This window comes from Neolamprologus multifasciatus, chromosome 4, assembly GCF_963576455.1.
Source record: "Neolamprologus multifasciatus chromosome 4, fNeoMul1.2, whole genome shotgun sequence".
In the NCBI taxonomy this organism is placed as follows: Eukaryota; Metazoa; Chordata; class Actinopteri; order Cichliformes; family Cichlidae; genus Neolamprologus; species Neolamprologus multifasciatus.
In genome coordinates, this window is record NC_140442.1 from 28,188,582 (window position 1) to 28,205,305 (window position 16,724).

The following is a 16,724-nucleotide window of genomic DNA, read 5'->3' on the forward strand; positions in this document are numbered from 1 at the left end:
AATCAAATGATTAGTTCATTACCAGGCCTCTGGAGAACTTCAAGACATGTTGATTTAAAGAATTAAATTGAATTAAAGAGGGTTCAGGTTTAGTAAGAGAACCATGAGAAGAGGCCAGCATTATGAGTAAATCATGATTTAAGAAAAACAGTTAACAGTTCACTGAATGCAGCGCTCCAGATTTCTCATTTATTTCTTTGTCCTATTTTTTTCAGCACCTGCTCCATAGGATGAAGAGGATATTCGTTGATTCTTTTTTGTTCTCTAAATCATAGTTTAATCCATGTGACCCACCCAGTATGCTACTTATTGAAAAACTGTTAAAGAAGCGACTGTGCGGCACACTGAAACAAAGTTCAAATGACATTATAGTGAAATGTAACGAGCTGGTTTTTTATGATAGGTGAATCTAGAAAAAATGTTTCTTTCTGTTTAAACCTGGCTGAGAGGTTTCATGCTAGGTTTTGATCGAGATCAGGGGTCTCAAACTCTAGTCCTTGAGGACTGAGGTGGCTATTCAGCCATTTGATTCACGTTACAGCAGCTCATGAGTGAATGAACATGGTGCAATAAAAGTACTTTTAGAAGTACATTTTCCCAAACACTTACATTACTCAAATTTAGTAGGGTTAGGGGTTGCATGCAGTCAAGTTCTATACTCGAGTGCTGTACTCTTGCTAATGACCTACTAATTGTATTCAGTTGTGTTGCAACAGGTATACATGGAAAGGTTTCAGGACACCGGCCCTCGAGGACTGGAGTTTGAGACCTCTGGTCTGGATGTGATGTTAACTTTGACTTTTCAAACAAATTTAATCTATTATTGCCACTGATGGTCATGTACCATTTAGATGCTATTGCTCAGTGATTAGTGTCTCTAACCAATAAAAGTTTAAATCAAATCTTTTTAAAAGCCTGAAAGAGATGTCCTTTCACTTTTCAACCAACTCCAGAACAAGAGACATTTTTTAAAGATTATGACGGCCTCACCAGACTTAACCTAAAAAAAGCTTTACCCATGGGTGTCAGGGGATTGATAGGAAACCTTATACAACTTAATCTTTATGCAAAACATCCACATTTACTGTAGAAGGCAGTGGGAAACTATTTTGGATTTCATGATGAGAAACTGTACACTTACAAAAGTGAAAGATGGAGCTTGCTTGTTCCTAATGGCACCGAGTTGCACTGAGATGGCACTGATTAAATGCAAAAAATGTAAACAATGACAATGTCTGATGATAATCATCAGTAATGGCACAAGTCTTTGCTCTGAAGTCTCTATGTAAACAGGAACACACATGCATATGCACACTTTTTGAAATAAGGGTTTTTTTCCACCTCCTCGTTCATCTCTTTCCTTCTTCAATTCCACGCTTTCTTTGCAGCACTGAAAATATATCCTGTTTAAATTATGGAAATGAGAGAAGTTATCCTGTAAAGTTATTACCCATCATTTATACTCAGTGGAATATTTTCAGTGCCTGCTTCCTTTCTTGTTCCCTCCCTCCTCAGTCCAGCACATGTCTCTTTCTAGAACACCCAGGTGACCGGGACCCACTGGGGGTTTTTGGAAACCGTTTCCAGCGCTGCTTTGACGGTGCGGTATGTCTCGTCGAGGTTGTCGTTGACAATGCTGAGGTCAAAGTAGTGACCATAAGCTGTCTGGATTTTAGCACTCTCATCGCACGTCCTCTGCAGCTCTTCATCCTGTGAAGGAAAACAGATAGCAGGGCTGTTAATCACAGGACTTCTGCTTTGACTGATTTCTCATTATTTGCTGCTTCCTGAGTTATTCATCTTCTTTATGTGCATATGGTTGTACTGTGAGCAATTCCTACCATCAGCGTCTTGGTGACGACCCCTGCCTCTGCAGCTGACTGATTTATGGCCTTGAGCACCTCGAACTCTGGAGCTTGAAGGAACACGATGTAGGGCAAGAACTCAGAGGTCCGCAGAACTTTGAGAGACTAAAATTAAGACACGCAAGCAAAATCAACACAAGTACATTAGACTGAAAGAGTCTCTTGCAGGCTCTAAACCTTTTGACCCACTGGGCTAATCCACCACAAGTTACTGACTGACAACAGTGAAAGACTTTTTCTCTATCAGTGCTTTTAATAAGATGCCCTTGAGTGAGGCACATGACTCTATGCTGACTGAATGGGACTGACTGTGTCAAACAGATTTAAGATAAAGTAGAGAAGTTGTCATGGGATGTGAGGAATGTGGAGGGTTTTATTTTGTGGACCCAAATGGATGCAGGAGATCAAAGTCTCTCTCCCACCCCATGCAGGAGACTCTGACAGCACTGAGCAGCTCCTTCAGTGGCTGCAGCACCCACGATGTGGGACAGAGAGATTTCACAGGTCTTTCCTTCCAACTGCTGTCAGATTCTACAACATGGTCTCTTCAGATGACACACACACACACACACACACACACACACACACACACACACACACACACACATCCAATACACTGTGTTAACCTTCGCCCAGTCTCCCTTGTATGCAATATTATGCACAATACTTATGTGCAATATCAAGTGCAAATTTTTCTACTTTAAGGCCATGTACTGGTTAGTGATCACCATGTTTAATGTGGACGGAGCGGCCTTGACTTGATGGTGGGATCAGAAAAGCAGAGAAGATGAAGAAGAAGTGAAAAGCAAAGTCACAGAAAAAGATGAAAACTATCTAAAGTTTGGGATCATTTCAAACAAAGGAAAAACAAAAATGCTGTACAGTGTGTTCATGGTAAAACTGAATCAGCTTACCACAATAGCACAACGACATTGATTCAGCATCTCAACAGAAAGCACCCAGTCTATGACTCCACTAGCACAACGTAAGTTAGAGCATTTCACTTTAATAAACTGGCAATAGAAACTATTAGAAGCATGTGTGTAATGTATACAGGATTCTGTCAAAGTAGCCCCTAATTTTCACACAAGACAGTAAAGATGCTGCTGCTTATGATTACTGCTAAAACAGAAAAGTCTTGAGCAAGAGTATGTATGTGCACACCTGAGGGTTGGCGTCCAGTATGCAGACCCGCCCTGCCTCCACCACCTCATGTATGGAGTCGATCTTCAAGCCGTACAGGTTGCCCTCATACTCTCCATGTTCTAGATAGCGCCCGTTCTTGATGTCTGTTTCCATTTTGCTGCGGGTAGTGAAAGCAAACATCCGACTCTCTCGCTCTCCCTTTTTGGGTTTTCTGGAGGTGTCTGCGCAAATACAAGGAAGTTACTATGATCAGTTTATTAGCTCAAGCCAGCTAACATAGCTCTCCAAACCAAAATGTAAAAATTTTTAGATGGATGGTGGACATTTTAGTCAGTTTGTCTGCCACATTTGGTAGCAGACCCCACTCTGAAAAGTTGTTTTAATAAAATCTTCTGCTATTAAAGTCTAAACTGTGGCCATTCCTTTTTCAACCCTTTGAGAAACATTAAAGGTGAGTATTAATCTATATTAGCTCTAATAGGTTGCTCTAGCCTTTCCCAGTAATATCTTCCCTTGGGGCCTATTGTACAGGCCTCTGAAACCATCCCAGGATAACAAGTGCCACAACAGGTGTAATCAAAAAGGTTGGACCTGCAAAGCTAGTCAGCTTTTTTCCTATCAGGGGAAGCAGGGAAGACATCTGGACATGAAGGCAGTCAGGTTGAGCGAGTCCCCTCTGCACCATCTACTGGCTGAGACTCAGATGATGCAGAGGGGACTGATCAGAGGATCAGGGATCAAGATGTTTTTTTAATCAGAGAGCCGAAATCAACTTCCTGCATAGGAGTTTGTGGGCCTACCGATCGACTCAATATAACAAAAAAACAATTCTAGCTACTTTAGCAATAAGAAGCAATAAGGCAATGGAATATATCAGACTTCATACATGGAATTATGGTCCCAAAGAGCTGTGGATCCCTCAGTAGAAGCTTATTCTTTAGTCTCCGCCTCCCCACACCTTGAGCACCTATCAGAATCAGAGTTTTCCTCTTGAAAGGTGGGACCTTGGCCACCTCCTCATAGAGCAGTATCTCATGTCTGTCAAACTCTGAGGGTGAACAGAGAGCAGAAAGTAAGGACGAAGCAGTAGGAATATTTTACCCCAGCAGAGCTAAACTGATCCTGGCCCTGTTTTATTACCTGCATTTTTGGTGGTCACATACATCATCTTCTTCTTCTTCTTTCCTCCAACACCAGTACACAGATTTCCTGTTGCATTGTTGGAGCACAGCATTAGTGTAGGCAGACAACTGAAGTCAAACTTCAAACTAAAGTATTTTATGAGCATCAGTCATGTTTCACAACTACTAACTTGTACTCATTTGCCCACAAGCTGGCTTGTAATGATCAGCCATGTTCATGCAGGTGTCTCTGCCAGATATTATGTCTCATACACATTAAATATTTCCTCTTTAAGTTCTAATATTCATATTTGTGCTTCTAAAGGGGGAATTAGATCTACTGGATCTACTGATAAGAGCTCCCTTACAGAACAAAACCCTTTCTGTGAACTCTAACTGAATTAGCAGTTGTTCGAATGCTTATGCAAATCTCACAGAAGTGTAAAAAATGACATCATTGACTGGTAACGTTTAGCAAAGAAAACCTTTTTTCTTTTACTAAGGTTGGACATCAGAGAGAGATGGTTCTTATATGCCATAATAACTGGGGTAACTCCCACGTATGAAAGTGGGAGTATGTTCAAACTTTTTTTCTTGTAATCTAATACAGGTTCATGCTATAATGCTCAATGTTATATTAAAAATCTTTCTTATAAAAAGTTAAGTCTAAAGATTCTTAACCTCTTAAGCCCCAAGCCTACCTGATCTCCTGCCTTTTGCCCCCGTATCAGGGGGCGTTGGGGCTTAAGAGGTTAAAACATTGTAGACCAGTGCACTGGCACATTGTGAAATTTAAACATCTGAGCAAACTTCATGTACCTGACGTGTTTGTGCAGACCTGGATTTCCACCACCACACGGCAGTGACAAATAATCAATAAACCATGGGCTGCAGCAACACACTCCAGACATGTGAACATAATGCCATTCCTTAATGAACACCTACTTAATACTTAACACTCTTTCAGAAGTCTTTTTTTTTGCTGCCATATGTTTACTAACGATTTATATTTCTGTTTACAGTATAATATGCTAATATAGTTCAATACAAATGGGTCATATTCTGTTGTGTTCATGAAACATTTTTGGCTTTTACCCCAAAGCTGTAAAAGGCTGATGGAGTACTGTCGTCACCCTGCAGGGCAGCAGCTTGGACACTCAAGTTTGTGAATGCTATAACTCCAAAATGTGCCAATGTGGGATTTTGAAATGTTTTGGATTTTGAAGGTGCAGCTACTAAAAATTTCAGATGAGTTTGAATCTCAGCGACACTGACCTCAAGGTTTCTTCAAGTTTCCTGAAAATCTTGTGATGCAATAATTCAAGGAGGTGGTCACCTATGATTATCTAACTGATACCATCCACTAGGAGGCTGCAGAGCAACACTGGCAGCCACCAGTATTTTAATAATATTTTACATCCATAGTGAGATGATTTCATTAAGGCCCAAAACACACACTGCGTCCATGCTTTGATTAGAATCCAGGCCCTCTGTTAAAAGAAAGTCACCATCATCACAACCTTATTCGTTCTTTCATATTACCTGCAGGTGCCAGCTCCACATCTCTCTTGACAAAAGCTTTCCTTTTTTCCTCAAGCATCTGACTAGGGATTAACCCAGCACTCCCACCTTCCACATGACGTGCCTGCACAACAAATGAAGAAAAAATTAGCAAAGCAATCCAAAGATATGAAAATGTGCACACAGGAAGCTATAACATGTTCACATAAATACTATTCTGTCACCTGCCACCAGTTGACATCATCCTGATTGACTATTTGCAGGATATCCCCGGTCTCAAACCTTAACCCCGCCTCCTTGCAAGGAATCAGGTTGTCGTTGGCTGGGTCATAATCATAGTGACACTTAAAGAATACCTGGAGAAATACATAGAGGTACACATCTTTATTTCAGTGGTGCATCCCAAGTTAAAATCCCTTTAAGACTAGAACTGCCAGGAGGGGTTCATGTTACCACAGGTGCCATTACTGAGGTGCTGCTTGCAGTAATGGCAAAGATGCCATTTTTTAAGTTCACTTAAGTTGTTTATTTCATCAAATATTTCTAATTTTAAGTCAGATTTGGAAAAACAAGGGTTTAAGGTGAATTTTGAGGGATTTGAATGGTTTCATCAATGAGTTTTAAAATTTAATTGCAGGTTGTAAAGTTAAAACACACATTAGAATAAATAAACAAAGACTGGACACAACTAGCACAACAGCTTACACAGCACACTACCCTGCCTCAGTCCGCAGCTTCACCTGCTGAGGTGCTGCTCAGGCCTGAAACTGAGCAGAGTGCTGTTCTCTTCATTTCACTCTTTAGTTATTTGGATTAGTTCCCCACACTCTGGAGTCTCTGTTCATTTCAGTTCCCTACGCTGCCCTACACAGCAAGTTACATACCTGGTTCTCCATGCCTTCGGTCCCACAGTCTGCCCAGCTCAATATCCCACCCTGAGCCCAGCAGCAATTACTCATTTTTCATCTAACTACATTCCCCTACATATTTATTTATCAATCACATATAGCTAGCTCTGACTCATGTAACAGCATCATTTAAGTCAAAATGTGTGTAAACAATCGTATTGCTAGGCAGCCCAATGTGCCACAACAGTGATTTTACATTCGTTTCTATGCGGTCGAAATAACATCCCTGGCGGTTCTATGTAAAAATGGTCATACTTTCTTTTCTCTTTTGATCCCAAACACCCCAAAATTCAGTATTTGCTGAAGAAATCCATTTTTAAAACGGCATGAAATATGAGATCACGTGGTTTTAATTTAACAGAGGTCAAAACAAGGTTCTAGTGTTAATGAAAATAAGTTTCTAACAATGAAATTCAATTAATAACCAAAAAAAAAAAAAAAAATAGAAACCCTGACAAATAAGGAGAATAGATTTGGCCCCATGTGTCTATTCTGTGTGTGGTGTGTTTATGTGTCACCTGTACAGGTGGTATGGATTCATGATAACTTGGCAGTATCTTCAGAACCACAATTCCACTAGCTGCTTGCAGCTCTTCCTGTAAAACCCTGGGGTCCCTGCCCACTTCTCGTCCGTTCGCCTGTCAGTAAAGTAGACAACAAGAGTAATGACAAAACAGATTCCTTACATGTATTAAAGGTTAAGCTAAAGGGTTTTAAACAGCTGACTAGAGTTTTACATTTAAATTTGCAAAATCGATCAGTTGGCTTAAATATTTACAGAACTTTGAAGCATGTAAAAATTAAAAGCCTCTGCAGATGACGGACAAATTGAACAACTGAAAATGTACTCTTAAGGTGTTAGCCCACTACAGTGCACCAGAACAGGTCCCAATAGCCCTGTCAGGAGGGATAGACCTGCCCAGTGCAAGCAAGCTACACCACAGAGTATTTAAACACAGGTATGTGACATACTGTTTTGACTGGAAGAAGCTCAGGTAGTAACCTAGCACAATTATGTCTACCTGAATGAAACACAACTCAAACACCAAGTAACTGACTGAGCTTCTGATATCTTACATCCATAGTATCTGCTCAAACATCCACTCAAATGAATAAAGTTCCACAGATTCCAGGCGTGAAACTCCAATAACTGCAGCACCAAAAACCCCTGAATAAAATGTCAATAAAACAAACTTTCACTAGCAAATGATCCTTACTTTTGCTATTTTTTCCTGATCTATTCATTTGCACAGTATTGGGATTGAACTGCTGTGGGTTTCTGCCCCATGCTTTCATAAGAACACATAGTTTACCTCGCTATCTAGTGGTTAAACAATAGTATGGACACAGATTTATGCATTTAGACTTTCAGAACGCCGCGATCAATAAACAGCGGGGCGACAATGACCACTTTAGACAATGACATCATGTTAGGATGATATGAAAGACATTTTATATTGTTTCACAAACAATTATGAGAAAATAAAAAAGGTCCAGAGAAATTTCAGTGACACCTTAATGTGCCAAAATATGTGTAACCACTCTTCTCATTTTAGGTTTTTTCTTATGGTAGTTGTGGAAGTACGCAAATAATCCGGAGCATTTCATGCTTGAGCCTGACCTTGAGTCATAGCGGTTAACAAGTTGACACTCAAGAAGAAATAAACACAAGAGAACAAGAGTCAATAAGTAAATGCTTAACGAGACGATTGATACGGTAATACTGTAAGCTTCATATGTAAATCAGCGGGAACTCAGAACAGCATAAAAAAAACTGGACACATGTGAAACAGCTACTGCTGTAAAAATAGCTTCCCTCCCAAGAATCACAGTGACAGTGGGCCAGGTGCACTGATTCCCTGGAGTCTCAGCTGGTCTCCTGTTAACCTCACAGTGAGACACATTTTAATGTAGATGAAACAATGGAAATATAATGCTTTACAAAGTGAGCTTTGTAAAACAGTCTGCAGTAGCTGTCTACGTGTTTCTGTCGGCTCTTGCATTCATAGGACGGATAGTCTTAGCAGGAAACCAAAAAGTATATTCTTCATCAAATACTAACTTACTGAAAAACTATCCTATAGAACTAAAAATGCAAGGTTCCACCATAAACCAATAAATTAGAGGATAATTGAAAATGAAACTAAGGAAAACAAAAAACAAACAAAAAATAAAAAAGCAACACACCTCTTTGATGATATCGCCGACGTGCAGCAGTCCTTGTTGGTCTATCATCCCACCATGAAGAATACGAGCTATCACCAGCTCCCCACCCTCCACCTTGAATGTCACACCCTGGAATACAGTTATTACTGGCTATTATCTCCATCATTAACACTAATAAAAATCTGCATCCAAAACCCAAATGGCACCAGTATACAACCCACACAAGCATTTATTATTTCACAAACTGAATGTTTTTAAATGGGAAACACAAAAGGTGCAAACAGTCCAAAATCTAATAACCTACCAGATGCTCCCCGGCTATTTTGCGTATGCCCACCATGCGGATGGCATCAGGTGGAAGGTGGCTGTGTGCTTGGCTGTCTTCTGGTTCATGATCCACAAAGTCACATGGGCTGGGAGGTGGACTTTCACATGCTTGAGCTGCCACTGAATCATGTGTCTCCAGCAGAGACTGAGGCACAAAATATCATGCATGAAATATTCATTTTCCTTCAATTAACCACCTCTGTGACTGGAATACAGTGAAAACACAAAGTGGGAGACACTGTGTGTGTGTCTTTGTGTGTTCCACACCTGAAAGTGAGGCTGCGTGAGAATGCGAGCAAGCTCTGCTGCGGTGTCAGAACGATTGGTGAATGGGTCCAGGTCTCTCAGGATCTCCTGCAGGAGCTCCACATTATTCTCCCTCACGGGTGACAACCGTGGCTCCTTCAGGCTCTCCTCTTGCTCCTTGCACACAAATACAAACACGGTTACAAAGACGAGAGCATGCTGCAAGTGCCTTTACAAGTATGAATGACAGAAGCGCAGCAAAATGTATTGAATTTAAAATATGTGTGTGCACGAGTGCATCTGTGTGAAGCGTACCAGAGGGCTTTCCATGATGCCTTTGAGGTAAATGAGGTCCAGGTCATTGGCTGTGGTGGAGCTGGCCGTGCTGTCGCTCATTGCGTCCAACACTTGGGGCACTGTGGCGCACACACACACACACACACACGCACACACACACACACACACACACACACAGTGAAGGGAAGAACAACATTAAGTAAGGGGAACATGGTAAATGAGACAGTAACAAATGACACAGAGCTTGTGTCTATAGTTGTGAGCACCTGGCTTCCTGGTTTTAACAAAGCTGTGATGTAACTGTCTGAATTCTGCTCATTATAGGGAAATTCCTCATTGGAATTCAACATCCTTTTAGTTTCAAAAACAGATACTTACGCGAGTATGAGTTTATAACTCCATATTAATCTAATGGCATGGGTTAAAAAAGCTGCAGACTGTGTGTTGTGTCAGGTAGGGGATACTGTAGGGCTGACAAATCAATCAAAACCGATATTCAGGACCTCAAATTGACATTTTTTGTCTTTAAATTTGGTTAATACTCCCCCCAGTGTGTACTGTCTCCTTTAAAACATACTACCGAGTGTGGTGGCACACGGTCTGTTGTTTGGATGCATTTTTTGGCTTTAGAAACGACAACACTGAACAAAGAGAAGAAAACAGAAAAATTGGCTAAAATCATGTGCTAGAGAAATGAACTGTACATGTATTGCTTTGCTTTGCTTTGGAAGTTTGAGAAAATTTCAACTTGCCAGCACAGCTTGTTAGCCGGAATGCTGCCTTAAGGTTAAAGTTTAAAGTTGAAATTTAAAATGAAAGAAAACTAGATTATGACTCATAAATACAGCCTACAGCAGTGCTGTTATGTACAAAACTGCAGTGAATTTAAGAATTTCTATATTTAGTCATATTCAAGGGAAGTATGCTACAATGTAACAAGCTGCAATTATGTAATTTTTTCATTTTTAGTTATTTTAGTATTTTCATATTATTGAATTTGATATTACCAGATGTAATCAAAGGCCACAGGTGTAAGCAAACCAGCATCATATAAACTATATATACTCCAGTGCTATCAAAAATATTGGTATTTGGGGTATCAGTCGTTTCCTGGAGGATATTCCACAGTGTAGCTGTAACTCTAAAACATCTGTTATCATTAATTAGCTTACAAAGAGCAAATACCACCATTTTTCAGATTAGTAACACATTCTCATATTCCTGTTTTTGTTAATCTTTTGTGAAACTGGATTTTAGGAGAGAGCTGTGAATAAAGAAAACAGAAAAAAACAATCATGTGGCGATGCTAAGCTGATGTGGAGTATAGTGTTTGGTCTCACCAGGCTCTGTCCTGGTGGAGGCCACGGGCATGGTAGAGCTGCAGTAAATCTGAGAAGGACAGAAAGAAAAAAAGGAAAGAATGAGCAACAAAATAAATGTAAGTGCAGGTCTGAAAATAAGACACTGACAATAATGATAAAGACGTTCAATGAACACCAACATTTTAAAAAAGCTTGTTTCCTTTGCTGCTACATTCAGATGGGGATGATTTAGTACAAATGAATGATGTCCTCTATTCATGCCGTGCAAACCACCTGCTTTTAAACTCACTGGGCAACTTGCAATACAAAGATAAACACTTTCACATGAATTAAAGCCTCAAGATTGGAACCAATTGGACAAGTTAACACTCTTAATATATACCCACTGCACTTTTACACACAGTGCAGACACCACTACAGCCTCAGTAATACACATTTTTTAAAAACAGCTTTTGAGCTTATATGATTTTACCAGGCTTTTTTACTCTTATAAATTGCTGCAGGAAGAAGAAAAAGGGGAGAGCACAATTGCAAGTAATGTACTGGCATAGAAACATAAACTCTACAGCCAGGGTAGCTATTTATCCATTTAGGCCTTAAGCTAAATAGCTGAGCTGATATATCACACATGCACTACAGCTCTGAGTTTTTATAGTGATCATCTGGCAGAAGTGGACATGAGACCAAAAAATTGGAGAGTTGTCAGTTATCACAGATATATGAAGAACCAAATCTGGGCTTTAACATGTTTTTCTGTTCAGTTCTGACATTTTAGTAAATATTTTTATAGCAAGATTTAAAAAAGCAGATTCAGCAGTCTAAAATATTCATGTTAAACATTTTAATCATCCTTTTCTGTCGAGACTTATGCTGCCATCCTGCTGACTGAGAGTAACAACCGCGTGATAATAACTGATGACTGGGTTCAGTGTGTGCTATAAATTAGCGTGAGATAAAACTGCACTGCTCAGTTGGTGCACGTGGGAATGTTTGCGGGTGTTTTTGAACCCCCTTCCCGCACGACAAACACAGTGTGCAGTGATGTCAGCGACTGAGGGTGGAGCTCCACTGATTGTTCTGGAAATGAACATGCATGGCAAAAGGGGAGGGGGACGGGGGGGGGGGGGGGGCATGTGGGTGTGACTAATCTATACACTGCCACGACAGCACACACAATACAATGGCAATACGGAGAAAGTGAGAAGGGAACAAAGAGGCACACATCCCCTTTAATGCTTTCTATCTATCTATGCATTTATCTATGCTTGTTGCTATGACAAGCTGCTGTTGCAGTTTGTGGCTGCCATGGAAACCCATCTTCCCTCAGTTTTGCCTTCACACACACACCCTGCTGTTTATACTAGAGTAGGCATTACACAACACCTCAGGCAAAAGTGGATGACGTAAAAGGAGAAGCTGTAAGAGTGAGACGTGTGGAACGGGATGGACTGGATGTAAAGTGTAATGTCTGAAAGATGAGATTCACACCATCATCCAGCTTTGATGCACATTTTATCCAAGCTGATGACAACAAATGTGAAAGAAAACATTACAAGATTTTAATCTTGGATACTAACCTGACCTGTTTGGGTCTAGACTGGTGACAGCAAAACTCCATGAATAATAATGAACACCATAAAAGAGAGAAACTGACTGAGCATAAGATGCTTCGGTGCTTAGCACTGTTGACTCACAGTGAAACTTCTTAAAGTTCAAACCCGCGCCTTCTTTTTTCAATCTGTTCTTCCAGTTTCCTCCAGTAGCTCCAGTTTCTTCCCAAACTGAAAACATGTCAGGTTAATTCCCCTGACCGAGGGACCAGCCTACTGGCTGCCCACTGCTCTTAAAAGGGGCACCCCCAAATCATATTTACATATTTACATTTTACTCCAGTCTGTAGTACCCTTCATCCAGCTAAATTATTTTGGTTATGAGTCACCTAGTTTACTCCGTTTTAGAGCAGAATGTGTGTGTGTGTGTGTGTGTGTGTGTATATATCCTCAGTGTGAAAAAAAAAACAAAAAACAGATGTTGCAAATCTAAGTAGAACCACTGACGGTGCAGCTGAACTGAACTCACACTGTGTATGTATGACTCATCAAATAAATGCACATCGTGAGTAGCAGCGTAACTTCACTGAGCTGTATGACAATGAGTATGGGAGTACAATACTTTTGTTGATATTACTGATGAGGACGTGGACTCATTCTATGTGGATGAAGTAGGCTGCTCAACTACTGTACATGTCAACTACAATAACAGCCCAACACAGACACATTAATGACTGTGTTTAAAATGCTGTGAAGTCCATTTGCTTTCTGCTTCCTCACACGTTCCAACAAACACCCCTCCTCCTCCTCCTGCTTCATCGTCACTTTTTTTAACACTTCTTTCCCTCACAGCTTCCTCAGCTCTGCACACTGTCCTGCTGTCTCACTCCCCTCTGCTTTTTTTAATCCTTTTTTCTTGCTTGCAGATCCCCTTAATGATGTTCCCCTCCTTCTTACCTTCCTCCCATCCTCTCCTCTCTATTACTCCCTTATTTATGCAACATCCCTGCCCCTCCTCCATCCACCCCCCACCATCATCCATCTGCTTAGCTGCACCAGGACAGGCCTGCTGTATGTAAAGAAACAATTGTAGAAAGCACATGCCGGCAAAAGCTGTTTGGCTGTGTGCTGTACTACATGCCAACATGGTTTAAACTGTGTTGTTATCCTGTATTTAGTAAAGCTGGTTATTTCAAACGATTTATTCCTTAGACTTGAGCTAAAGTGCTGTTTTATCCTCATTTTCTTTTGTACTGTTTTACTATTTCAAAAGGAAAATCCCAACCAAGCAAATATAATAGCTGGACTACAACTTAACTGATGACAAATGTAGTGTGATTATTGTTTCTAATCATTATTATTATTTTGAGTCTCTGAGATCATAACAAACACACAAATCATGTCAGTTACTAAACTTAAACAGCAAGAGAATCACTCAGAATTGTTATTGAATTGTTAGAATACATAATAGAAAAGAAAAAACTTTAAGAAGTTTATGGTATTTAATATTATGACAAAGGCTTTATTAAGCAATTTTAAAAAGCTATATTTGGCTAGTATTAGGACAGATGAGTCTAGCTTGACAAACTGTCATAAAATTGTCAGGGTGAGTGTGACTCTAAGTCTTAAAACAGTTTAACTGGTAGCCTAACTACACTACCACTAACATAACCAATGAATCCCTCAGCAAACACACAATAAACGACACAGGTGCAAATACACCAGTGCAAGCAGAGAAGTCTACTAATTAATCTCAGGAGTCATACATAACAAAGCACCACACACACAAACACAAAAGGAGAGGGGGGCAGAAAGACATGCAGATAGCCTGTCTGACAAAGGAAGATGCTAACCAAACATCACAAATGAAATGTAGCGCTAGTGGCGCGCGGTTATTTAAATACACTGAGAGAACCGCGCGCACACGCGCGCACCTTTGTCAACCTAGCTTTAGTGTATCTGCTCCCTAAAATAAACAACCCTTTCATTAGGATAATTTAATGATAAGACGTCGTCTGTTAATAAAATGATATTTGCGACACATAAAAACAAACTCACCCACCTTTAAACACAACAAGAGACGCTTCCTGCCGTCTGTGATGTCTCGTGCGCTTTTTGTTGTCGTCTGGTTTCTCGGTTCCCTCTGTGACTGGAAGAGGCAGAAAAATACACAACTTCCGAGAAAACTTCAGAATAAAGGGCATTTAGCGACTAAAGCTACAATAGAATTGAATTATTAAAGCATTATATTTTATATTTATATAAAAGTAAGAGTTGCCACTGAAATAAAAATTATAAAGCATGCAGGTAAACAAGAAGCGGGATGGGAATGTAATACTTTAACGCTTAGAATCAAGAAACTTCCGGTTGAATTGACCATATTCCCGGTGCTTTACGTAGAGGTGCATTAAAGGGCCAGTGCTTGTTTTGCTTTCACATTTTTTTCTATTGTTATAATTAATACATGAGCTATGAGAAGAATGTGTAAATGTGAGAGCTTTTGTTTTTCCATCACATTTTGTCCTAGAAATACTCAAATAAAATACATAAAAAGAAACATAATGATACCAGTGAGAATGATACCTTTGACAATGTGATGTTGGTTTTCTCCCTGGTATTATTAGGCCATCTTTGCCTTCAGCATGACTGTGCTCTGGGATTAATTCTTCCTTCCTTTTGCTTCAAATTCAACAATAAAATAAGATCTGGTCTCTGAGGAAATTACCTTTACTGCAGCTGTTTTTGTTTGTGTGTTTTAGCTCAATACTCCTAAATCTTCTGTCTCCACAGTAAACCCTCTTTCTTTTGTGCACTGCATATTAACCCTGTATGTTTCCCTAAGCATATAACCTGATAACTTTCATTTAAACTTGAGATTTTGTTACTGTCAGCATATCCTGTGACACATTGATGCATCTTATTCATCCACACCATAATGATCTTTTGTTGTCCAAGAACAATTAAACCCACACACACATTGCAGTTTGACTCAGTTCCACCAGGACTATTCAATTGCCAGAAACATTTCAGTATTACAGATTACAAAACATGACAGTATAAACCAGCTATAAATGTCTCAGAAAGCACCTCAGTCTTTATCTAAATATAACACTATATAGTTGCATTTTCAGTGCATTATCTCTTCTCACCCAGAGCAAGTGACACAGTAAGAGTAAGAGATATAGATTGTGTTAATATCAATAACTCTCCTCATTAGAGTTTTTAACACTAAGAAAAACAGAAAAAAAGACAGGGGGTGGAGTGGGGGGGGGGGGGTGTCTTATATTAATTATTGTCCTTTTAAAATATTTTGGCCTAAAGCTAAACCTAATTTTCTGAGCTGTGTTTGCTGTTGCTGCGGATTGTTTATATTTATACTGTATTATTTATATCGTTATTTTATATTAACTATTGTTTTAAAAGAGTAATGTGCAAATCACACTTTCAAGATTAAAGCTATGTGTTTAACAATTTTCCTGATTTTGCTACTCTATCCTTGACATTTTTTAGAAATGTCAGAAGAAAACTGATTGAAAGGTACTTTTTGTATTCACATATTGCAAAACGTAACCCGAGGTTTCACCACCAGGAGGCAGTGTTTTACCAGAAAGTGTTAGTGTAGTTGCCAACTCCTTTAAAAAACAAATAATACAATATCTGTCCTGAGATCTGGGTGATGCCGTGGCTAATGTTGTCATCTTACTGTTCTGGAGTTTCTGGAGCTAAACAGTCTTTGGGCTTTTCTGCGCTGTTAGCAGCTTCTAAAACCTTTCACTACACAGCGAACATTAAAAGCTTTGATCTTACCGATGTAGAAGAAACAATGTCAGTTTACCGCCAGAATCATCCTTTACTCTCCAAGAGCTGTCTACGCATGTGGAGTCGGACTTCAGTGCACATTCTCAATTTGCTCCTATTGTATAAATCTAAATGTGGTTTCTTTCCCAAAGTTGGCGCTGGTGCTTCTTTGCTTTGCCCATTCAGCAGAGCACCCATTCCTCCATATCTAAGCGTTCAGCAGCATTTCCCTTGCCATTAATCGGAGCCTGTGCAGAATGGACACTATACTGATTACAACTATCTTTTAAATATATGTCTTCAACACAATACATTGATGTTTTGGACAAAGCCATTTTTTTGGCAGTCTCTTAGTTAGTTAAGTTTAGAAATGTTTTTGGGGAGGACTTTAAAATACCTTATTGGAGACAAAGGATCAGTTGAGAGGCAAGCCCCACTGTAAGATCAATAAGAAGTC

General features: G+C 39.8%; 1 protein-coding gene across 1 annotated transcript; it reads right to left on the reverse strand.

Annotated features, from left to right (window-relative positions):
• Positions 1-354: 354 nt before the first annotated feature.
• On the reverse strand, positions 355-14,662 carry LOC146520734 (MAGUK p55 subfamily member 2-like). The gene is made up of 14 exons (XM_085157636.1): positions 14,532-14,662; positions 10,938-10,986; positions 9,616-9,716; positions 9,322-9,477; positions 9,032-9,199; positions 8,749-8,856; positions 7,080-7,199; positions 5,878-6,009; positions 5,675-5,777; positions 4,152-4,220; positions 3,898-4,059; positions 3,030-3,232; positions 1,842-1,970; positions 355-1,710 (listed from the first exon to the last, which is right to left on the reverse strand). Exons 2-14 carry the CDS (start codon positions 10,966-10,968, stop codon positions 1,534-1,536), a joined length of 1,659 nt encoding a protein of 552 aa, XP_085013762.1. The 5' UTR covers positions 10,969-10,986; positions 14,532-14,662; the 3' UTR covers positions 355-1,533.
• Positions 14,663-16,724: the final 2,062 nt, after the last annotated feature.

Coding starts and splice junctions, on each gene's coding strand:
- LOC146520734 (XM_085157636.1), bottom strand. CDS start 10,968: ATGCCCGTGGCCTCCACCAGGACAGAGCCTG. Junction 9,200..9,321: donor TCACGCAGCCTCACTTTCAG/GTGTGGAACACA, acceptor TTTGTGCCTCAG/TCTCTGCTGGAGACACATGA. Junction 4,221..5,674: donor TGTGGAGCTGGCACCTGCAG/GTAATATGAAAG, acceptor ACAATGCAACAG/GAAATCTGTGTACTGGTGTT.